This window comes from Hemiscyllium ocellatum, chromosome 36, assembly GCF_020745735.1.
Source record: "Hemiscyllium ocellatum isolate sHemOce1 chromosome 36, sHemOce1.pat.X.cur, whole genome shotgun sequence".
Taxonomy (NCBI): domain Eukaryota; kingdom Metazoa; phylum Chordata; class Chondrichthyes; order Orectolobiformes; family Hemiscylliidae; genus Hemiscyllium; species Hemiscyllium ocellatum.
This window is the reverse complement of record NC_083436.1, coordinates 39,450,832-39,476,593: the sequence shown is the minus strand read 5'-3', so window position 1 is coordinate 39,476,593 and position 25,762 is coordinate 39,450,832. Positions and strand designations below refer to the sequence as shown.

The 25,762-nt window shown below is 41.8% G+C and overlaps 1 protein-coding gene across 1 annotated transcript in view; it reads right to left on the bottom strand.

Annotated features, from left to right (window-relative positions):
- The window catches only part of grid2 (glutamate receptor, ionotropic, delta 2), a 982,254-nt gene that overhangs the window by 176,542 nt on the left and 779,950 nt on the right, over nt 1–25,762 (bottom strand). Inside the window, exons 10-11 of the mRNA XM_060851484.1 lie at nt 17,751–17,948; nt 10,569–10,881 (exon numbers count right to left, since the gene is read on the bottom strand). Coding sequence (XP_060707467.1) covers nt 10,569–10,881; nt 17,751–17,948 — 511 coding nt within the window. The remainder of the gene's footprint in view (nt 1–10,568; nt 10,882–17,750; nt 17,949–25,762) is intronic.

Below are 25,762 nucleotides of genomic sequence, written 5' to 3'. Positions count from 1 at the left end.
CAGTGTGGCAGCATTCTCCAGGCATGGGAAATAAATGGCCAGCAATTAAAAATAAAACTTCCACACCCCCACCCCTCACCCAGTGAGTTTGGTGTTCAAATCTCACTCCCAGGATCTGAGCATTTGACGTAAGATGACAAATTTCAGTGAGCTGCTGTGTGTTTATTTTCGAGTAGAGATCAAGGTAAGGTTTCTTCTGCTGTCCTGCTGGATGCAATGGATCCCCTGGCATTGGTCAACATTATCCCTCAACTAACATTGCTAAAACCCAAATAAATTACTTACCTCACTGCTGTCTGCAGGATTTCGCTGCCTGTAAATTGGGTCCCACATTCACCTCTAGAAAGTAACTAGTTGGCTGTGAGCCATCCTGCAAATCGCTAAGGCACCATACAAATGCAGGTCCTTTCTCCTTTGTGTAGTGACCAGTGTTCAAGTCCTTCTAAGACCAGTGTTGAAGTACTTTCTGAAATCTTCCCTCAACTATTTCAAAATCAGGCTGGCATACAGTTGGGCATTTGGTTCTAAGAAAAAGGAACTGGTTTTGATGTACTTTAATCTGTGAAAATATACACCAACTCCAGTTGTTAAAATGGTCCTTTGAATGTTTTAATTAACTTCTTAGTTCTTAATATTAACCAAAATTAATAGAGCTGTGTTTGGAAGGAAGTTTCTCAAAACTCACACTCCAAAGAAATTGCTGATGCTACCCAAATACCAAAGCATGAGAACTCAATTTATTGAAAGAATGTTACACCTAATGGTACAAGGACAGGGAAATTGAATGTGATATTATCAGAGTTGGAAGAAATTTCCTTCACTGAGTCTCATACTGTAGCCCACTCCATGCTACCATCGACAACGCAGCAAACTAGAACTGAAAATGGTGATTTTATAATTGCATTTTTGATTACTTCCTAGCAATGAAAATTCTGGCTATGCCAGTTGAATGGCAACCATAGGAAAAGCTAATGATTTGAACAATGGTAGGTACTAATATCTGCCCAAAGTGATTTTTTCTTCCTAGTTTTATTAATGTTGGTGATGTGGTCATCACTGGCAAGGCCAATATTTGTTGCCCACTCATAACTGCCCTTGACAAGCAGTTAGGAGTCAAGTAGGTTGTTGTAGATCTGGAGTCACATAGATTCATAGAGTCATAGAGATGTATAGCATGGAAACAGACCGTTCGGTCCATGCTGACCAGATATCCTGAGTTAATTTATTCCCATTTGCCAGAACTTGGCCCATATCCCTCTAAACTCTTCCTATTCATGAACCCATCCAGCTGCCTTTTAAATATTGTAATTGTATCAGCCTCCACCATTTCCTTTGGCAGCTCATACCACACACGTACACCATCCTTTGATGAAAAAGTAGCCTCTTAGGTCCCTTTTATATCTTTTCCCTCTCACCCTCAACCTATGCCCTTAGTTCTGGACTCTCGCACCCCAGGGAAAAGTCTTTGTCTATTTAACATATCCATGCCAGGATTGAATAAGGATGGCAGATTTCCTTCTGTAAAGGACACTAGTGAACTAGGTGGGTTTTTCACAATGATTGACAGCCATACTCAGATCAGCTTTCAATCCAGATTTTTAAAAAAGTTGAATTTAGATCTTAATTCCTAGGAATTGGTATCTGGATTGCTGACACATTAACTTGGGTTTGCTGGATTACTAATCTTGTAATATTCCTGTTGCACTAGTATCAGGCAAGATAATTATATGGCATGCATTGTCCTTTATTCTCAACCCTCATAGTTTAGAACAAGTCAATACAAAGATTAGGGAATGTTGAAAATACAAAAATGAATAAGGGTTTCCTGTGATATATTTCACAACATCTGGTTGTGCTGAAGTGATTTACAACTGATAAATACTTAAAAGCATAGTCATTGTTGTCATGAGGGAAGCACACCAATGAACAGGCAGAGGACAGACAGAATTAGGAAGAGATGAGAGGGGAGACGAGCAAGAAAGGGGATATCGATCAATCCCTGGAATGACCAGGCTACATACCTGACATCATTCTGTCACCAAAAATGGCCAAAGACTGCACAAGGCCAATATTGAAGGCATTAGATGGGGACTTTCAAATGTTGACTGTGAGAGGATATTTGCAAGTCAAGGGACAATTGGGAAGTGGGAGGCCTTTTAAAATGAGATAACAGGAGTTCAGAGACAGTGCATTCATTTGGTGGATGATGGCAATGCTGGATGGCGAGAGAACTTGAGGCTCTGGTTAAGAAAAAAGGAGAAAGTATATATCAGGTATAAACAGCAAAGATCGAGGGAATCCCTAGAGGAATGTAAGGGCAGTTGGAGTACATTTAAGAGGGAAATCAGGAGAACAGAAAGGGGACATGACACAGCTTTGGCAAATAGAGGTTCGATAAGTACATTAAGGGCAAAAGAATAACCAGGGAGAGAATAGCGCCACTTAAAGATCAATGTGACCATAGAATCCATACAGTGTGGAAACAAGCCATTTGGCCCAACAAGTCCACACCATCCCTCTGAAGAGCATCCCAACAAGACGCATCCCCTCCTGTAACCCTACACTTCCCATGGCAAAACACCTAACCGACATGTCCCTGAACACTATGGGTAACTTTGCATGGCTAACACACATCTTTGGACTGTGAGAGGAAACCACAGCACCTGGCAGAATCCTGTGCAGACAAGGGGAGAGTGTGCATACGGTTGCTCAAGGGTGAAATTGAACCCAGTTTCCTTGTGCTGTGAGGCAGCAGTGCTAACCACTGAGCCAGAGTGCCACCATTCAACCATCTTTGTGTGGAACCACAGGTGATGGGTGAGAAACTAAACAAATATTTCACATCAGAAGGATATAGAAGCTATGGAACTTGGGGAAACAAATAGTGATTTTTTTGAAAAGAGCTTATATTACAGAGGAGGAGGTGCTGGAGATCTTAATAAATCCCAGAACTCTGTGGGAAGTTAGCCAGGTGATTCCTGGGCCCCTTGCTGAGATAGTTGTCTCATCGAAAGCCTTGGGTGTGGTGCCGGAAGACTGACGTTGGCTAATGTGGTGCCTGTATTTCAGAAAGGTGGTAAGGAAAAGCCAGGGAACTATAGACTGGTGAGTTTGACATCAGTGGTGAGTAAGTTATTGGAGGACATTCTGAAGGACAGGATAGACATGTATTTGAAAGGCAAACATTGATTAGGGATAGTTAATATGGCTTTGTGCACAGGAAATCATGCTTTACTGAGTTGACTAAGTCTTTTAAAGAGGTGATAAATAAGATTGATGAAAGGAGAGCAGTAGATGTTGTCTGTGTGAACTTCAGCAAAGCATTCAACAAGGTTTGGCTTGGTAGACTGGTTGGTAAGGTTAGATCACATCAGATGCAGGGGGAGCTGGCCAATTGGATACAAAATTGGCTTGAAGGTAGGAGATAGAGGGTGATGGTAGAGAATTGCTTTCCAGACTGGAAGCCTGTGACCAGCGGTGTGCCACAAGGATTGATGCTGGGTCCATTGCTTTTCATCTCATTTATAAATGAATTGGATGTGAATACAGGAGGTATAGTCAGTAAGTTTTTAGACTGACACGAGTATAGGTGGTGTAGTGAATAGTGAAGATGATTATCTCAAAGTACAACAGGACCTTGATCAGATGACCAATGGTCCTCGGAGTGGCAGATGGAATTTAATTTAAATAAATGTGAGAGTTTGCATTTTGGTAAGGCAAACCAGGAAAGGACTAATATAGTTAATCATCAGGCTCTGGGGAGTGTTGCTGAATAAAGCGATCAAGGGGTATAGGTGCATAGTTCCTTAAAAGTGGAGTCGCAAGTAGGCAGGCTGGTGAAGGCTCACTTGTCTTTATTGGACAGAACACTGAGCATAGGAGTTGGGGTGTCATGTTGTGGCTGTACAGGACATTGATGAGGCCACTTTTGGAACACAGTGTACAATTCTGGTTGCCCTTCCAAAGGAAGAATGTTGTTAATCTTGAGAGGGCGCAGAAAAGATTTACAAGGTACTGGGACTGGAATGTTTGAGCTATAGAGACAGACCGAATAGGCTGGGGCTATCTTCCCTGGAGCATCGGAAAGCTTATAGAGGTTTATAAAATCATAATGGGTATGGATAGGGTGAATAGCCAAGGTCTTTTGCCCAGGGTTGGGGAGTTCAAAGTTAGAGGACATAAGTTTAAGGTGAGAAGGGAAAGATATTAAAAAGGACTGGAGGGATAACTTTTTCACACAGAGTGTGTTGCATGTACGGAACTCGATGCCAGAGGATATGGTGGAGGTTGGTACAATTACAATATTAAAGGCATCTGGATAGGTATATGAATAGGAAGGGTTTAGAGGGATAGGGGCCAATTGCTGACAAATGGGACTAGGTTAGACTGGGATGTCTGATTAGACTGGGATGGCTGATTAGACTGAGATGTCTGATTAGACTGGGATGTCTAATTAACCTGGGATGTCTGATTAGACTGGGATGTCTGATTAGACTGGGATGTCTGATCGGTGTGGTCAAGTTGGACCGAAGGGTCTGTTTCTGTGATGTATAACTCTATGACTACCACTTCTGGGCTTGAAATTTGGCAGGCCTACCTCAAGTCACCCTAAAAAGATTTCCAGCATCCCACTCCCCTCATCTCTAGGCACTCCTCTACCTGAAGTACCCTATCTTCCTACCTCAGTTGGTGACCATTCCAAAGGTTTTTGAACTGCACTATCACTGGGAGGTGGCTCATCATCCTCATTTAGATAGAAGGGCCACCAGTGGACAATGAATTGATCGATACCCAGTCCCTCACCACCACCACTATCCCCCTACCACCCTCAGGTTGTATTGACTGGCCATGCAGGGATTAGATCCGGCAATCCTTCTTAGGGACAAGGAAGCTTCCCTGCTGAGAAACTCTTCCTAATAATTTCAGTGAAAGAAGCACATTGTATTCAGACCGAGCATGCTATCAATGAAAAATATTCTACCTCCAAATCAATTCAGTTAGCCAGAATATATTAATCTCAGTGCAGACCATCCGCAACCATGTTAACCACTTCTGAAAATGTATAAAGTTGTCATGCTGCTGCAGTGACATTTGCCAGATCTAATTAACAGTCATGGCTAATGCTGCATCAGGTAGTGCGGTCAGTTTTGAGAATTTTGATTAGTAATCCGCCATCACAATTCACCACAGATAAGGCAGCAACAGCAAAGTACAGCTAATCTGTCAACAGGTATTACATTTTAAGCTGTGATGCCTGGGGGGTCACTAAAAGGTTGGGATTTTAAGTTGCATTGTTTCCCTGTTGGTTCACAAGGCAGTGAGTAACATGAAATGCAAAGATTTGAGCATGGTATATGGTAGAAGTATATTCCTGATGTAAAATAATGGAAATAAAAAGGACTTGGAAAATTAAGCCAGTTGTCATTTCAATACAGAGGACCAAAAGGATGGAGTTACCATAATCTCACTTTCTCATTAGAGATGACCAGTGGTGGTTTAACCTGAGGGTCACCACACCTCAGGTGAGGGGAGAGGTTGAGAAGGGGAGTCCTTCATTATAACCTCAGCCAGTGCGAGAATTGAACCTACACTGTTGACAGCACTCTGCATTGCATACCAGCCAACTGAGCTAGCCAGATGAGGAAGTGCTTGGAATGATGGCAGTGATAATTGTCAGTGATGAAGGGGGAGAGCTATTGGCCTCTCCAGTGAGGGAGGTGAAATAATGTCATCTTTGTCAGAGACATCAGAATGAAATATAGATGGATAATCTTTTGGGTATTTCCTACAATTGTACTGTTCCATTTTCACCAGGGCAGAATGTTACAGGAGAGGGAGACGGTGTGGGTGCAGACACGATGGACTGAATGGTCTCAATTCAAACCATAACAGTTCTGTGCTTGTGTGATTCTGGGCTGGACTACTCAAACACCAAGGTAGTAAAGTCTGAGACCAGCAGGAAGACCAGCCAGAAGTCTTCTTTTTAATATTCCAAAGTACATCTACTCATCACTAAACATTTCTTCTCCCTCACCGAATTACCCATGTTACTTCCTTCCTTTGAGGACTCTGGGACTCAATGGAGTTTAGAAGGATGAGGCGGGATCTGATTGAAATTTTCAGAATACTGAATGGCCTGGACAAAATGGTTGTTTTGAAGATGTTTCCCCTGGCAGGAGAGATGAGGACCCGAGTAAAGGGAAGATCCTTTAGAATGGAGATAAGGAAAAACATCTTCAGCCAGATAGTGGAGAATCTGTGGTTTTCACTGCCACAGAGGGCTGTGGAGGCCAGGTCATTGAGAACATTTAAAACAGAGATAGTCTAGTTCTTGATTGCCAAGGGGATCAAAGGTTACCAGGAGAAAGCTGGAAAATGGGGTTGACAATGATCAAGTGGTGGAGCAGATTGATGGGCTGAATGGCCTAATTTCTGCTCCTCTGGTCTTAAGACCTTTACCCTCCACCACAAAATCACCCTGATCCAATCATCAATTTACATGCAAATCTTATCCAGGGCCGTGCAGTGATACAAAAAGTGAGGGAAACGTAGAGGGAACGGGGAGGGAGTTTATTCCACAGACATAACTAATTACAGGTGGGCTGCTTTGGTGCCGATTGGGATTTGACCCCTCTCTGTGAGGAAGACCCTCTCTCTGGGACTCCGATGCTCCTTGCAGCACCAGAGCTCTGTGGTGCACTGCATTAGGTCCCAGGCTGAAACCCAATGGATCCCAAGACTAGGTAAGTTTGGGACTATTGGTTGGGAAGGTTTGACTATCTTGTGGAAATGGCGGGAGTTTTAAGATTGATGTGGGAAGAAAAGGTGGATGTTGTATTCTTGGGACCGAGTACCCCTGATGCACAAAAAGCTCCCAGAGAGATGGCATTCCCTATCTACCATTTTACAAACTCTGTTGGAAAATAACACTGCCCACTCCTGTCTAGGTGCTGATTCCAATCAAATGGCAGCCTGGGCAGGACATAAGTTGGTCTATTGAACCTTTAACAAAACTTTATTAATCTGTAAGTGCTTAATTGAACTAAATAAGTGAGCTGCTGCTTTCAGACCCTGCCCACCCTCAGATATTATCAGGTCAGCTTGGAGTAGTTGGAAGATGGTAGGATTGACACCCACCCTATTTAATGTAAGCTCTTGCCGAAAAACACACCAAATGGTACAATGTAGTATTCAGCTCCCTGGCTTTAAGTCAGAAGGCTGTGGATTCATGTCTCACTCCAGATCCCAACAATCTAGGCTGATGCTCCAATGCAGTAGTGATGGAGTGCTGATGTTGGAGGTATCATTTTTCAGATGAGACATTAAAGAGAGGTTTTCGAAGGTGATACAAAAGAAATTTCAAGGAACTATTTTGATGAAGAGCTGAGGAGTCATTCCTGCAGTCGAGGGTAAAACATTTTCCTTCAATCTACAACACACAAGTCTAGTTATTAACATATTGCTTGCTATGTGCTAATTGGCAACTGGTTTGTGATATTACTCTTCAAAAAGTGTGCCATTCGTTCCAATTCAACTTGGATCAGCCTGAGGTCTTTCCTCATCTTTATCCATCAGAGTTGTTTATTTTGAATCTACAGGCCTGTACAATTTCTCAAGCGGCCCAATTAAAACTGCACCATTAAGAATCTACTGGATAGATTTAGGCCATATGCAAATGTCCAAAACATCCATCACACCAATATGCACACAGGAGATCTGCACAAAAACATCATCAATTTTCTCATGCTCTATTCCAAACAGGTTCCTGATTCATCTTTTTTTTAAAATTAACAATCATGGAAAAACATCCTCAGGGAAACGAGATCCTAATTTCAATCCAGGCACAACAAATTGCTGTTTCAGATAAAATAATAGGAACTAAAAAAATACATAATAGTTACAAATACTCTGAATATTGTTATCTTAGGGAAAGAGAAATGTTTGCACATATTGAGGTAGCACTACATAATGAAAGTGGATGAGAAGTTTACTCAAATATGCTCAGTCAGTGATGTACAGATTTATCAAGTCTGCTGTAGTCTCAAAACAATGTAATATTGAATAAAATTACTTCTAGATGCCAATAGGCTATCACTTGCACAATTAGCAATATGTATGAATGTTGCTGAAAAAAAGAGACAAGTTATTGAAACTTTTCATTTTGCACACAACAGGACAGACACAAAAATGCCAAACTTCAAAGGGAATAACAATCTATCTTGCATGAGAAAAAAGAAAACCCAATTTAAGATTATCAATCAAGCTTTGAGAATGTCCATAATTTAATATGTAGGAACCTCGGCTAGGAACAGGCACTTGTCCAGGAATTGCTCCTATTTTGGAGAAACAGTACTTTATTGGTATGTTCTTCATCGCAATATTTTGACCAAAGTTGACTTGATAACAGTTGTGATCATTTATGCAAAGATATTGTGGAAAAAAGTTCAGAGAATTATACCCAAGGTCCTCCTCAAGGTCCTAGATTATTTTAGATGACATGGAGAAAATATTTCAAATAGTGATGTAAGAAATTGTAAAAAATCTAATGCAGAATCAAGCAATTTTCTTCAGATCACCCATGGTAACATTAGATACTGTTACAAACCCACTGTATATCACTAGCAGTATACAGCTGTTAATGCTGTCTCTCTAAGTCACTTCTAAACATTAAAGTTATTAGAGACCAGATAATAATGTGTAATTATCCAATCAATAGTATGTAATTCTACTTTCAAAGTATCATCAGCAATTCTAATCTTTCCCATGTTTTATCTGAATGTATTATCTTTCTTCTCATACATCAGCCAAAGTAGCATCGTGGCTCAGTGGTTAGCACTGTTGCCTCACAGCTCCAGGGTTCCAGGTTCAATTCCAGCCTTGGGCGACTGTCTGTGTGGAATTTGCATGTTCTCCCTGTGTCTGGGCGGGTTTCCTCCCGCAGTCCGAAGATGTGCAGGACAGGTGAATTGGCAATGCTAAATTGCCCATAGCGTTAGGTGCATCATTCAGAGGGAAATGGGTCTGGGTGGGTTACTCTCCGGAGGGGTGGTGTGGACTTATTGGGCCGGAGGGCCTATTTCCACACTGTAGGGAATATAATCTAACAATTGTAGTTTGGAAGAAGGCCAATGGCTGAATTTAATGCCTTGCAGTTACTTCAATAACAGGCAAAAAGTCAAGATGTGCAACATCCGAAAGGGCAAAGATTTGCAGAGAAATAATCCTGGACATTGAACATTCTGCAGGTTCCATTGGAGGCACGTTCAACCTTTGGAATATATTTTATTGTGTAACTGCAGTAATCAGGTAAGAATTGAATCGTGTGTATGCACAGCGAGGGGCTTGGAATCTGAAACTAGCACTGCCCTGTCTAAATCTCAGCTTCACAGTTATCATTTCTGCCTCCAACCTCACAACTGCTTGTCCTGTGTCCTCACTGGTGGGGGGGGGGGGGGAGGATCCCAGTGGTAGAGGTCGCAGGTGGAGAATGTGCTATCAGAGGAACCTTGGTGAGTGGTTATGGTGAATCTTATGCAAGGTACACACACTACTGCTACTGTGTGCTAATGGGAAAGGGAATGAATGCTTAAATTGATCATTTGACATAAGAACGGATATAGGCCATTCAGCCCATCGAGTCTGCTCCGCCATTCAACAAGATCACGGCTGACCTGATAATCCTCAATTGTCTTTTCCCCAGGCCCCTTGCCCCAGGCCCCTTGCCCCAGTCCCTGGGCCCCTTGCTTTCTCTTACTGATTAAAAATCTGTTTATCTCAGCCTTGATTATACTTAATGACCCAGCCTCAACAGCCCTCTATGTTAAAAATTTTCACAGATTTACTATCTTCCACGAGAAGGCTCTCCGTCTCATCTTTGTTTAAAACGTGAGATAAATTCTGAGATAAAACTCTTGGTTTTAGACTCTCTAAAAAGGGGAAAAACAACCTTACCCTGGGCACGTGCCTCAAAAATCTTGTAGGTTTCGACAAGGTCACCTTTCACTTCTTCTGTATTCCAATGAGTATAGGCCCCAACCTACTCAGCCTCTCCTCATATAACAGTCCCTCCATACCTGGTTTCAGTCAAGTGAACTTTCTCTGGACTGCCTCCAATGCTAGAATGTCTTAGCTTAGATAAGCAGCCCAAAACTGTTGACAGAACTCCAATTTTGGTCTGACAAGCTCCTTGTATAGTTTTAGCAAAACTTCCCTTCTTTTCTACTCTATTCCCTTTGTAATATAGTTGGTGGACGCAGCATCAATGAAACAGATGTTCTTTGTCCTGTAAGGCAGGCATGTTTTGTGGAGATAAAGAGATAGAATTAATATCTCAGGTGGATGACCATTCCTGAGAAATGGTGTTCACGAGTCCTGATGGAAGGTCGTCAACTTGAAATGTTAACCCTGCTTCTTCCTCCCCAGCTCCTGAGAAACGTGTGGGATAGTTCTGTCACCATTTCGATAAATCAAAAATTTATGTTCAGCTCATCTGGAAGAGGGGCTTGCAGCACAGAGGCTTAGAGCACAAGAGGGGGCGTAAATACAGTCACGATGCAACCGTCTCTTACCTTGCTGCACAAAGGAGCCGTAGACGAACCACATAGAGTTGTACAAGGTGGTGGAGGTGACTGAGCCCATCTGCAGCCTGGGAGGGTTCAACCAGTTCAGGAGGTAGACCAGCAAGCCCACCAGGATCACTGTGCCAGTGATGCATGCCCACAAGGAGAAGTCAAATGGAGCCAGGCAGGCGAACATGTCAACAGTCCTCTCTGCCTTCCTCAGCAGGAATCCCACCGAGTAGTCCATGTAACGGGTGGTAAAGTCCACTACACTCTCTCGCTCTGGCGTGATGGTCAAAGCTGAGATTCCCACGTCCGCTCTCTGGAAATACATTTCAAAAGCAAAAGAAAGTCAATCACGGTTAATGATAAGAGACTTCCCTCTGCTTACTAACTATTGACAGTGAACAATCTGCATTTATGTTGTGCCTTTTGCATTGGGCAAAGTCCACAGCTGCCTTATCAAACAAACATTGACATCAGGATGAAGATGAAGACATTAGGACATGTGATCAAAAGCTAGCAAATGAAGCAGACATTGAGGTGTAGCATAGGCTACGTCAGTTGAAATTGCTAAGTTTCAGTTAGGTAAGAAAACAAAGGAACAGAAATAGGCCACTTAACCCCTCAAACCTGACACATCATTTAATGTGATCGTGGCTGATCTGTGACTTTAACTTTATATGTCTATCTCTCCCCTCATATCCCTTAACTGCTAAAGGACATCAGGAGCTATGGAAAGTTAATGGGATAGTAGTTTAGAGCCCCAGCTTAATGTTCTGGGGACAAGGTCAGAGATTTTAAAGCTACAAGGTCTCCTTCCTATTAGAAGGATGTTGTGAAATTTGAAAGGGTTCAGAAAAGACTTACAAGGATGTTGCCAGAGTTGAAGAGTTGAAGAGTGTAGTGCTGGAAAAGCACAGCATGTCAGGCAGCATCAGAGGAGCAAGAGAATCGACGTTTCGGGCAGGGATTTGAGCTATAGTGAGAGGCTGAATCGACTGGGGCTGTTTTCCTTGGAGCATTGGAGGCTGAAGGATGACCTTGTAGAGATTTATAAAATCATGAGGGGCATGAATAGGGTAAATAGACAAGGTATTTTCCCTGGGGTGCGGGAGTGCAAAACTAGAGGGCATAGGTTTAGGGTGAGAGGGGAAAGGTATAAAAGGGACCTGAGGGGCAACGTTTTCACACAGAGGGTGGTGCATGTATGGAATGAGCTGCCAGAGGAAGTGGTGGAGGCTAGAACAATTGCAACATTTAAAAGGCATCGGGATGGGTATATGAATAGGAAGGACTGAGAGGGATATAGGCCAAGTGCTAGCAAATGGGACTAGATTAGGTAAGGATATCTGGTTGGCATGGATAGGTTGGACCGAAGTGTCTTTGTGTGTGTTGTACATCTCTATGATTCTATAACATGTGGTGAAATTTGAATTCAATAGAAAACTGGAATAAAACGTTGGCCTAATGGAAATTAACAAACCAATGTCATAAAAACCCATCTAATTTCATTTATGTCTTTTTGAGAAGGAAGTCTGCTGGCCTTACCTGGTCTGGCCTGCATTGACACATAGATTCACAGCAGTATGTTTAAGTCCTACCTGCCCTCTGGGCAATAAATGCTGGCGAAGCCAGTGATGCATTCATCCCATGAACAAATTGAAAAGAAGATCAGCCATGATCGATTGAGTGCTGGAGCAGGACTAAGGGGTGAATGGTCTCCCTTATTCCTATAAGTGCCGTTCAGCTACATCTGTTTGAACTGAGATATCTCAGACGTACATCAAAGGAATTTATCTTAAATTGATTTTTGCTTCTTTTAGCAACTGACTAACCTGAACAGGTTAAAGTCCAAAGTCCCGATATCTACTAGTTCAATCCCTGACATTCCTCCTGAGAAATGAGGCTTGGCGATTGATACATTATCAGATTTGAAATCTGTTTGGTTCATTAAAATCTTATACTCTGGCCCACTCTGCGTAAAATGTAAAAAGCTATCTTGAATCAATCTGACCCATCTTTGCAAAAATGTCTGCTGTAGAATTTTGTGATAGGAAATCTAAGAAAAATAAATGCATTAAATTAATAATGAGTTAGAAAAACTTAATTCATTTCAAAAGGACAAATTTGTTTTTGAAAAAGGAACCATACCATTGAAGAATCCACTGGGAGACTGAAATAGGAATGCCTGCCAATCAGGTTTATTTAGCAAGATTTAACTGTGCAGGGATCAACTCCACAATTTTAAATCTTCTTTTATTCCTGATGGCAGGATTCTTTAAGTACTTTGAGCTAGATAAAATGGAAAGAGTATAAGGGCCTATTTTGTGTACAAAATTGACCATATAACAGTAGAGTAATTGTGACAGTAGTGACAGGTTGATTCCCAGGATGATAGCTTGATCTGTCTCCAGCACGTTGGAAATAACTTCAAACCAGTAGCATTAGTGGCCACCTAACATCAGGTATTTCCTGTTGCCTTTGCCCTTACATTTAGGTTAGCTTAACTGGCTACTGTGTGGCTCAGAATAACAGAGATTTGATTCCCGTGTAGTATAAGGTAGACTGATGAACGATACCCTTGTTCTGAAATGCCACAAATGCGTGGACTTTGTCATCTGTGTGATATTTGTAACTGATGCAACAATGGTCATCTTAGCTCCCACAGTTTAAAATCTGGACATGAGTAATGTGGTATTGAAAGATTCAACAGATATTTATTACAGTTGTTGATATATACAAATATAACAGTCACAGGCACTTCAGAGTCTGGGTAATATGCAGCATTCGCCAACATGCCATGCTTCAGGTGACACCTGATAAGATTGAGTCAGGAAATTTTATACTCTCAGGTCACTTACTATGATACAGTGTTATATGCTCAGCATGTCTCTTAAAGTCACACTGACATACTGACTGTGAGGCCTAACACTACATAAGTGAAACGTACACCACCATTGGCAAAATAACGACAAACACAAGAGCTCATGAAGCATCAACAATGAGCAAAGGACCTGCCTTCAGGTAGAGTACAAATGAATGAGTGCCTCCATTGGGTGGAACAAACCATGTAACAATTGGGAAAATTTATACTTGTCCTCAGCTCTCCTCACAATGTTTTCAATTCATTACTGAAAACACACTTAATTTGTCCTATTATGGAAAACTGGTGTTTATGAACAAATTTTAGGTCTGAACAGGTGAAAATCAACCACATCTACTTAGGACAGTCCAATAGTTCTCTTTCCATAAAGGGCCCCACTTGTCATCAGCTCTAATAAAAAAATCAATTAAACTCAAAACATTAGCTTGCTGTCTCTCCATGGATACTGCCTGACCTGCTATGATTTCCAGCATTTTTTGTTTTGAATACAGATTCCAGCGTCTGCAGTAATTTGCTCCCACATTGTTGAAGCAGTTTTGTTTCACATTAGTGTCACAGCATTTTTTTGACATTTTTCAAACAAATTTCATAGTTAAAGAAAACCCAATGTGAAATTTGGAATCTCATTGTCCTAGATTATTAGCACAGCTTTCTGGATTATGCATCCAGCATTAATTCACACTGCTAAACGTTCTTCAACAACACAGCAGCTGTGTTGCAATATGTTTCTTCAATCTAAATGTCCATTCAGTTCACTGAAACACTTTTAAACCCTGTTGGAGTTCGCATCGCATTAATTTTCTAATCTTGCTGACAACAAACATGTTTCTTTTATTGAGGAATAGGATATTACAGTGGGGTTTCAGTGATGGTAATGTCATTGAATGTCAAGGGTGATGCATTGATTTTCTTTTTTCGGAGATGGTCATTGCCTGGCACTTGTGTGGTGCGCATCTTACTGGCACTTATCAACCCAAGCCTGAATACCCTCCAGGTCTTACTTAATTTGGACATAGGCTGTTACATTTTAAGAAATTAATTGATGAAGCAGTTGAACATGGTTGGGCCATGTTGGACACTTACCTGAGGAACTCCTGAATAGACTTGGGGAGAATCCAAGTTAAGCGTTGGGAAGCAGATTATTGCTAAGCCATTTGATAGAACTGCCAATGGACATTTTAGAAGAGTAGAAGGTAGACAGTGACAAAACTAATCATGTGTTGGCCTTGAAGTCTCTTTAATCTCTTATCAAAAAGTGTTTGCTGTTTTGCTGTGATATTTGCAGACTTATGGTTATGACATATTGCTGTGGCCATTACATCCTGAGTTCGTATTTACATTTAGGCCTTTTTGTCTCAGGGACATACATGAACACTGCCACTGCATATCAAAGACCTCTTTTGATACACTGACAGCCAACAATAACATACTGCATTCAGCTGAAGCTGGTTAGAATGGGAGGGGGAGTTCAGGCAGGATCTGAATGGGCCCTAACAGCTCACAAACTGCTTAATGAATTGTATATGGGGACATCTAAGTTTGCAGGTGATACAAACAAGGACAGAATGAGTAAGAAGTAGATCCTTTGACCCACCGTCCCTCCCTTCTTGTACCTCTCAGGGCCATTCAATGATCAACTCGCCATAAGACCGTAAGATGAAGAAGCAGAAGTAGGCCATTCAGCCTGATGGTTCTGCTCTGATAGTTCATAAGGTCATGATGGATCTTATAACCCTCACCTCCACTTTTCCTGATCATCCTTGATTATCTTACTGACTAAAAATCTACCTCTCTCAGTCTTGAGCATTGTGAACGACCCAGCCTTGACAACTCTGTGTAGTAAATAATTCCATATGATGACCTTTCAGAGAAAAAATTTCTCCTCGTTTCTGTCCTAAATGGGTGACCGGAGTTGAGAGCGGGGTACTGGAAAAGCACAGCAAGTCAGGCAGCATCCGAGGGACAGGAGAATCAATGTTTCAGGCAGAGGCCCTTCATCCACCCTTCCTGATGAAGGGCTTATACCTGAAACGTCGACTCTCCTGCTCCTCAGATGCTGCCTGACCGGCTGTACTTTTCCAGCGCCGCACTCTCAACTCTGATCTCCAGCATCTGCAGTCCTCACTATCTCCCAAGTGGGTGACCACCTATTTTGTGATGATAGCCTCTGATCCTAGATTCTTTTAAAAGGCATTCTTGTTTAACCATGGCAAAAAACTGGAAATAATACACCATATCTTTCACCAGAGCAGGTGAGACTGAGAAACCCTGGGTGTTTGAATAGGTCTGTGGGTCAGCAGAGAGGGGGCTGACAGAGAGCAGAGGCTGGCAAAACCTGCGAACCAGGGCCCCTGAACAACACAATGAATTGATTATCTTCAAGACCCTTCCATCTGATCCTTTCCGAGCTGCTTCCAGGCATGATGTATTCTCATATGGAATCTATAACCATTGAGCATGGCCAGTCCCTGAATTGCAGCACTCAATCACAGAATCATGTTAGCAATGTGTGGCAGACAGGGATTGAGAGACTTTGATTTGATTAATGAGGAAGACGCAGGAGTTGGAGTGATAGATAGAGTGCCTCGTGCGCAATATTCTGAAACAACTTGGAATTTTCTCAATGCATATTTCATCAGCTTCCAAGGTGCCCCAATAAACAAAAAGTGTTTTTTTTTCTCTTTTGAAAGTGCTATGAATAATTAAAATACCTAAGTGGCAGTAACAAAAGATGTGAGTGACAATTTGTTGTGTTCCTTCAAACTGGCTTTTGTGGTAAGACCAAACAATGCTTGATGTTTTTAAAGGAAACAACTTGCTTTGATCCTCACCTATTGTGCTGTCAGCTATTGTGAGGATCAAGAGTGTTCAGGCTAGAAAGGGCTTCTGGTGAATAAAGGATATATTTTGTAAAATGGGGAGCTTTACCTGACCAGAAAGCAGGTGCAGTATAGGAATGAAAGTTAGCGTATCAGATTCATAGCTTTCCTTCCACTTTGGTGATTGAAATGGTGAACTGGACAATGAAAATAGCTGTGAGTAACGTTGACTGACTTACACTCATTTATCACATGTATGTATGCTTACTGTTTGATCCTCTACCCAGTGGGATTTCTGGCTGGATTCTCTACCCTGTGGAATTCCTGGTTGGCATCTTCTACCCTTTGGGATTCCTGGCTGGGATTCTTTACCCTGTGGGATTCCTGGCTGGGATCCTCTACCCTGTGGGATTCCTGGCTGGGATCCACTACCTTGTTGGATTCCTGGCTGGGATCCTCTACCCTGTGGGATTCCTGGCAGGGATCCTCTATCCTATGGGATTCCTGGCTGGGATCCTCTACCCTGTGGGATTCCTGGCAGGGATCCTCTATTCTATGGGATTCCTGGCTGGGATCCTCTACCCTGTGGGATTCCTGGCTGGGATCCACTACCTTGTGGGATTCCTGGCTGGGATCCTCTACCCTGTGGGATTCCTGGCAGGGATCCTCTATCCTATGGGATTCCTGGCTGGGATCCTCTACCCTGTGGGATTCCTGGCTGGGATCACAGAGTTCTCCTCCAAAGCCCAAATACCTTACTGGCTCCTGTGGTAGAGTGGTAGTGTCCCTACCTATAGACCAGAAGATTGGTATTCAAATCCCCCCCTGCCACAGAGGTTTGATTGATCAGATTGATTAAATAAATATAGAGACACGCCTATGGTGCAGTGGTAGAGTAACTCATTGAAGTGTGCACTAATATCTCTAAACAGGTTGACTAGATGATATCTAGATTAAATATAGACTGTCACAATGTGTGGGCACTGGAGTACATAATCACTTCACAAAATCAAATTTGATTATGATTTCATAAACTTTGTTTGAGATTTTGTCTTTTCTTGCTGTGCTCCGCTAATGAGGTTGTTAATTTTGGTTAATTCAATCATTAAGTTTAATTGATGATTTTGAAAATAGGAAAAAAAGAGACTGCTGGGACAATGGATTGTTTTCTGTAGAAATATGTTGTGCTGCATTCTGTGACTAAACCTATGACAAAGAAAAGTATAAGTGTCCTGTTGCATGTTCCACCAACATGCTTGGGATTGGATATAATGATAAACTGATCTCAGATTAACATCTTTTTCCTTAATTTACAAACTGTAAAACACAGAAAGAGAAGTGTCACTCACAGGCTTCATGTCCAACTGAAATTCTGAAATATCAGGTAATGGTGCTCATCAGATGGAAGGTTTGTTTCTCCAAGGTTGGGATTTGTAAGAATAAAAATCATGAATAAAGATGTAGAAAACATTGTCAAAGACACACCTTGAAAGCAAGTTCTCCAATTAGTCCATTCCAGTTTCCGTCAGGCTGTTGGCTGCCAAATTTGTGGTCAGGAGCCACATAGATTTCATATTTAAAGCCCAGATAACTTGACAAGGCATCCAGGACATCAATAGAGAATCCATAGTATTTCTTTGTTCTTCCGAGTACATTTTCTGATACCATGACAAAAGGTTCCTCCTGGAAGAAAAGAGACGTGACAGGGTTAAGAATGCATGAGGATGACTCGAAGTAAATCAGACTCATGAAGGCTATTCCAAAGGATTACGTTTTGCTGTGGAGAATTTGAGTTTTCAGTTTTGTGTTAATTCATTCACTGGATGTGGGCCTCACTGGCCAGGCCAGCGTTTATTATCCATCCCTAATTGTCCATAGGGTTGTAAAGAGTCAACCACATTGCTGTGGGTATGGAGTCACGTGTAAGCCAGGCGAGATAAGGATGACAATTTCCTTTCCAAAATAACATGAGTGAATCAGATACATTTTTCTTAACAATTGGCAATGGATTCATGGCCATCTTTAGACTTCCAATTCAAGATGTTTATTGAATTCAAATTACACCATCTGCCTTTTGAGGATTCAAACCTGGGTCCCCAGAATATTACCAGTGTCTCTGGAATAATGCTGTAGCAATACTTCCACTAGGTTATCACCTCTCTAAGTTCTAACAATGTAAGGTGTTTGCTGTGATTATCATTGATGTTGGGAGTGTTCGATCACACTCAACCTCATGAAGCACATTTAGTCAAATAGGTGACATAGTGACTCCCGGTGGGGGAGGCTTTATTCAAAAGGAACATGGGTTAGAGATAGTGCTACCACACTGTGGCTCTGAATTAACAAACCTTCTTGTATAATTGCCCATCAGAACCATACAAACAACAAACTTGCCCTTTCTCTTTGATCAACCATGGAATCAACTGCATGATCACACTAAATCAACGAGTCAAGTACAGTCACCAGAGTTCTAGAGAACTGCTGACGTTCAAGGGAGTTGACTGGCACTGGTAGTTTAACCTGAGGGTTACCATGCGAGGGGCAAAGGTGAGAAGGTAGAACCTTCATGGTAACCTCAGCGAGCACAGGAATTCAATCCGTGCTGTTGATGTTGCTCTGCATCACAAACTAGCTGTTCAGCCACCTGAACTAACTGACAGCCCTTTAATAAACTGGTAGCTATGCAATCACAATCAATTTACCGTGACTCTTCAGTGCCATATCAGAGCCCATTGCTATTGGTTCTAAAAAAAAATCAAGAACTCAGGAATGTATTTTCCCATTGAGAAAATTATCCAGATAATATCTTAATAAAATCTGATGTCAACTGTTTTCAACTTAAATCCCTGTGCTGGCATTTCTAAAGATGTGGAGGTGCTGGTTATGGAATGGGGTGGACAAAGTTAAACATCACACAACACCAGGTTATAATCCAGCAGGTTTATTTGGAATCAAACAAGAGTGCCACCAACAGATGGAGTTCAATTCCCAGAACAACTAAGATCATCCCGAAGACCCTGTTTTCTCAACCAAGCCCCTCATCTGAGGAGTGGTGACCTTCAAACTAAATGGACCACCCAGGTATCTTTCTCTCTCATGAGAGAGCAGCCCTCTTGCCCTCTGAGACTATAGTGACTTTACCTTGACCTGCTTAACCCAAATAAATCCAGGGCATCAAATGGTGTAAACAGAGAGAGGGGAGTGAGCAGCTGGATCTTGATGTCCTAGTGCACCAGTTGTTGAAGGTAAGCATGCAGGTGCAGCAGGTGGTAGAGAAGGCAAATGGTATGTGGCCTTTTTAGAGTACAGGAGCAGGGATGTGTTGTTGCAGTTATACAGGCCCTTGGTGAGGCCACAGCTAGAATATAGTGTGCAGTGTTGGTCTCCTTTCCTGAGGAAGGATGCTCTTGCTCTCGAGGGAGAGCAGTGACGGTTTACCAGGCTGATTCTGGGGATGGCGGGAATGACATAGGAGGAGAGATCAACAAGGTTAAGAGTGTTTTCACTGGAGTTCAGTTGACTGAGGGGAAGATCTCAGAGTGACTTATAAAATTCTAACAGGACTAGACAGGGTAGATGCAGAGAGAATGTCCCCAGTGGTGGGTGCATCCAGAACCAGGGGTCACAAACTGAGGATTTGGGGTGGGCCATTTAGACGGAGATGTGGAGACATTTCCTCACCCAAAGAGTGGGGAGCCTGTGGAATTCCTTACCACAGGAAGAGTTGATGCCAAAACATTGAATGTATTCAAGAGGTGACTAGATATAGCACTTGGGGTGAATGGGATCAAAAGTTATGGGGAGAAAGGAGGATTAGACTATTGAGTTGGATGATCAGCCATGATCGTGATTAATGACGGAGCAAATTCGAAGGGTTGAGTGGCCTCCTTCTGCTCCTATCTTCCATGTTTCTATGTCTTTTACATGCTAAGGGTCCACTGTGGTATGAATAAAAAAGGAAAGGTTTAACTGCAACTGTATCACATTTTTCATAGTCTCAGGCCATCGCATAGCCCTGTGTAACCAATTAAGTACTTCTGAAGGATGGCCTCTGTCACAACATAGGAAATGCAGCAACTAGGAGATAGTGAGGACTGCAGATGATGAAGAAGTTAGAGTTGATAAAGTGTGGTGCTGGAAGAATTACAGCAGGTCAGGCAGGACCTGAGGAGCAGGTGAGTTGATGTATTGGGCTTAACTCTTCATCAGGGCTAATGAGAGGTGGGGTCATAGTAACAGCATGCATCCTGCAAGCTCCCATCAATAGCATTACTGTTAATGTGTTTTACTGATGTTGGTTGAGGGTTACATACTGACCAAGACACCAGATCTTCAAAAATAGATGTAGGAGTTTTTTGAAGATCCATCCAACAGGGTAGATGGAGGTTCTTGATTTAACACCTGATCCAAAGGCAGAGACTTGGAGAGTCAAGCACTCCCCCAGTTCTGCACAGTCTTGAATTCTTACTGACATCTATGGGTCCTACAGAAAAGAAATTTCTCCAAGATTGGTTTAAGTTCAGTTCACTCTCTCAGTCAGGGAGGCAGTAACATTGGGCCCAGTGTTCCAAGGAGAGAAAACAAAATGAAGACAGATCCACATTTGACAGGAAATAATCTTGTGGTAGGAAACTTGTCAAAATTGATTGGTCTTACACATGAGCATTGACCCAGAGCATAAGCAACTCTCAAGATGCTCTGTATCTGTAGAGAATCATACCTCTGTTCGGTTTCACTTGAAAGATGCCTGGCCTGCTGAGTGTTTCCACTGTTATTTTTATCTCTGGTTTCCAACATCTTCAATATTTTGTGTTTGAACTTATTTTGGTTGCTTCTCTCGGGATATGTACTTCACTGGCAAAGTTGCATTTACAGTACAGCCCATCTCTCTATTTGTCCCTTGAGAAGGAGACAGTGCTCCTTCATTTTTAAAATGCTGCAACTTTGATTGCAGAGGGGTATTGGCTATTACTTGCCATTAAACCCAGGTAATACAGAGTATGAAGTTGCTGTGGAAAGCTATCAATAAAGACCCCTTCCAGCCCGGTTATAATCTCTTCCTTTCTCTTCTGTCAGACAAAAGTTACAAAAGCGTAAGCACACATACCAACAGGTTCAAGAACAGCTTCTACCCCGCTGTTATTAGACTGCAGAATGAACCTCAAATTTCAAATCTAATGTTGATCTTACTTTTGTACACCTCCTGTACAACTTTATGACTCGCTCTGTTTGATCACCCTATGATTTGTATGTCTTTGTATGTTATGATCTGCCCGTACTGCATGCAACACAAATTTTTTTCACTGTACTTAGGTACATGTGACAATAATAAATCACATCAAATTTAGGATTAACTTTCATATCTAATTGTTCTGATGCATATTGCCTTGTTTGATTTTTTTTATATGGTGAGAGATTTAGAGAGGGCAGTTTCTTTTAAACCATTGTTTTGTCATCAGTGGGAAAATCCTCAATCAGATTGTCAAAGTATGTCAGTGTTGTCCATGTAACATACTGTGAAATTAATGCATGTGTTACAGGGCCAACTTCACTTAGCTTACAATGTTGGCTGTCTGTGACTCAGGCACCTTTACATAGCAAGGGTGGAGTGCCACCTTTTGTATTTCCCAAAACCAGTGCACCATTCCAATGCACAAAATCAAGGTTCTGTAGAGACAGGGATTCAGCAGGAAGGCTCTCAAAGCAAGACCTTGTACTCCCTGTGAGTCAGAGATTGCTTGGATCTTCAAAATCACAAACGGTCCTGGAACAACACTCAGCTTCAGCTTACTGGTGTCACTAACATTTGTTACACTGCTATTAACAACTGTGAAGCTCTTTGGGGGATTAATAAAGTTACTAAATGCTACAGTTGTCCATCCATCAATTTATGCCAGCAAGTATTTTAGATTACAATTAGCATGCAATCATTTTAAGATCACTCAATAGTCTCAATGGACCAATTGCTGAACTTCGAACTGTTGCTGAAGGATCATTGCTTGATAATCGTCAGTCCTGTCTGAATGATTATTAATAGCAACTTTGTAAAAGTCATTCAATTCCACTCCATTTTCCTTTTATTTGTTTTTTACCTGAGCCACTGCCTTCCGTTTCTTTCTTCATTACAGTTGCTCTTATTCCTCCCCCTGACCTGACACTTGATAGTATGCTTTGGATCACCGACATCTCCCTCTTCCAGCTGACAGAATGGTCCTCGTGATTGACATAAACTATTTGATGGACAACTTGAGGCTAAAACATTGAATGTGGTAAATATAGTTCTTAGGCTAAAGGGATCAAAAGGTATGTGGTGAAAGCTGGAGGACGGTACTGAGTTGGATGATCAGCCATGATCCTATTGAATGGCAGAGTAGGTCTGAAGGACTGAATGGCCTACTCCTGCTCTTATTTTCCCATGTTTTGATGCTTCTGCCTCACCTCAGCCTTCTCTTTACAGGAGAAGAGCGTCCCATGTAGCATGTTAAGTCTTTCAACCTTCTGAATAATGTTTTGATGCTTCTGCCTCACCTCAGCCTTCTCTTTACAGGAGAAGAGAGTCCCATGTAGCATGTTAAGTCTTTCAACCTTCTGAATAATCACAAGCTCAGAGAGGACAGACAAATCCTGCAAGACCATCCTGGAGATTCCGGTACCACTGGTGGGCAGTAGAAGGGTAGATCATGCGTTGCCCCGCCCCCTCAGCACTGCCTTCCCCATCCCCTTGGCGCAGAAACCCCTTCAGAAAACACCTTGGCCATCAAATGGAAATGATGACTGATTTATAACACTCGCATATCTGTGCGAAGGGTTCCGGCGGCTCCCAGGATGAATCAGTCAATATTACTTGGCAATACAGACAATGAATACGTATTTTGGCAAGCAAAGTCAGTAATTGAAATGAGCAGGATCCCTTTACTCATTTTAAAGGAAGAATGCAGCCACAGATAAGACACAATCCCATACCACAGTCCTTTTGCTTGAGTGGCTCTGAGTTCAATGTATTGACAAGATGTTCACCATACACCTGAGTGAGTAATGACTCTGGTGCTCAGGTTAATTGTATGCATTCTCACGAAATAAGTGTATCTGTTCCATGTACACTTCTGTGACAGATGAAACTGATTTTGAACTCTGATAAGCTCTGTCCAAAGCAGAGGATTAATCTGATGTCCTTAGCACTGATTTCTGGCCTCATTAAACCCGCAACAATATTGACTACAGATTTAGATTCACCCACTACATCAGTTGCTTTGTGTGTCTTAGCAGTGAGGTTAGCTAATGGCAAGGTATGAACATTTTGCCATTTCAGGTATCAAGTATCGTTTAAGCACTCTCCGGCTGACAACAACAGCCCAGGACAGAGAAAAGCTCCTTTTACTCTGATCCAATACTGTCCCAAACAAGGACAAGCACTCTATATTTGAGTAACAACTTGTACTAAATTATTCACCACTATGGAAGCTCCAATCACTTCAAAATTAATGGGACTAACTGGGTCATTCATCTCCCAGTCAAGGATGGATTTAAACCAGGGTCGGAGAGTTATAAAATGACAATGTGAACAACTTTCCCCTCACTCCAGAACAGTGTGCATGTCAGACAAAGAGCATAAGAACATAAGAACTCAGAGCAGGAGTAGGTCATCTGGCCCGTCAAGCTTGCTCTGCCATTCAATAAGATCATGGCCGATTTTCCCATGGATTCAGCTCCACTTACCCTTCTGCTCACCATTACCCTTAGTTCCTTTACTGATCGAAAATATATCTTTGCCTTCAAAACATTCAATGATGTGACCTCAACTGCTTCACTGGACAGGAAAATCCACAGATTCACAACCCTTTGGGTGAAGAAGTTCCTCCTCAACTCAGTCCTAAATCTGCTCCACATTATTTTGAGGCTATGCCCTCTTGTTCTAGTTTCACCCTCTAGTGGAAAGACCTTGCCTCCTTATATCTTGTCTATTTCCTTCATAAAGTTAAATGTTTGGGTAAGATCCCCACACCTCCCCCTACCCCTGCCATTGTTCTAAATTCCAAGAGTATAATCACAGTTGACTCAATCAATCCTTATAAGCCAACCCGCTCAATGCCAAGACCAACAGAACAAACTTTGCTTATTGTTTGTAGATAAGTTAACATATGTTGAGAAATTGTTTCTCATTTCATTGCCTTAGTGTGAAGAGTTATCGTACTCCTCGACCTTAAGAGAGCCATTTTATTTATGACAACAAAGGCACAGGAAGTTTCAACTATACCAGTAGAGTTTTTTTTAAATGTCAGGTAAATAGCTCCCCTATTCAATATGGTCATGGCTTTTTTTGATTGTCGCCTTAACTCCACTCTCCATTCAGCGCTCCATCACCCTCAACTCCCTTGTATATCAAAAATATGTCTGACTCAGCCTTGAGTATATTCAATGACCCACCAAAGATGAACAATATTCTGAGTGAAGAAATTCCTTTTCATTTCCAATTTGTTTTTAAACTAGCTCTTCCCCCTCAAGAGGAAAAGTCCTCTCAGCATTGACCCTCAGATTCCTCAGAGTCCTATATCTTTCAATAAGATCATCTCTCATTCTTCTAAACTCGAATGAGTGCAGGCCCAACTGCTCAATATTTCCTTGTAACACAAACCCCTTCATCCCAGGGGTCATTGCGGTGAGCCATTTTTGATGGGGAGTCAACCTCTTTGTTTGTCCAAACTCCAATATGATCATGATTATTAAACAAGAGAGTTCAGATTAATGAGAAAGTCTGATTAATGAGATTAATTGTTAAGTCTGTATGAACTTCCTTCAATTTGTTCCCTGCAGCGGTGTTGAAGGGATCAATCGTCCAGGTCAATTATACACACTTACGCAATTGCCTTGGTAACTTCACAAGTTTCAAAACAAATCAGTAAAGATGATTTATCATGGTGAAATCTGGATTCAGTTTTACAGCAGCTCATAATTGGCTTCTTGACAACCAGATCCATTAATTAAAGTCTTATCCGATAGATCAAAGGGATTTCCCACTCTCCTTCAATTCTGGTTTGTGTTAGCCAGCAGATAGCCAACACCATCTTATTAATATCAATGGTCCAATAATCCGTTGCTTGTCAGGAATTGATTATTTCCATGGTTAACCACAGGCCATGGAGTACTTGAAGGTGACCTCTCTTAAAAGCAAGGTACAAAGGCAACAGACCCCAAGTTGCCTTCTGGGTCTTATCTGCTGCATTCTCCCCAGACATTCAAGAAATGTTCATCACTAATACCTAGCCAAAAAGCATTAAACTGCAAGTAAAATTTAAAACAAAACATGGATATTCTGCTTCTAATTATTAAAGTGAAAGGAAATATAGTTCGTAATGTTTCCAGCCTTCTTATTGGATCACAGAATGAACAAAGCCCCATTTACAATTATCAAAAGAATAGATTCTGAATGATTAAACACATGGCTTTATAAAAACTTCCAATTTAGTTAATTAGAGGCAGAGATACCCCAGATTTGGATT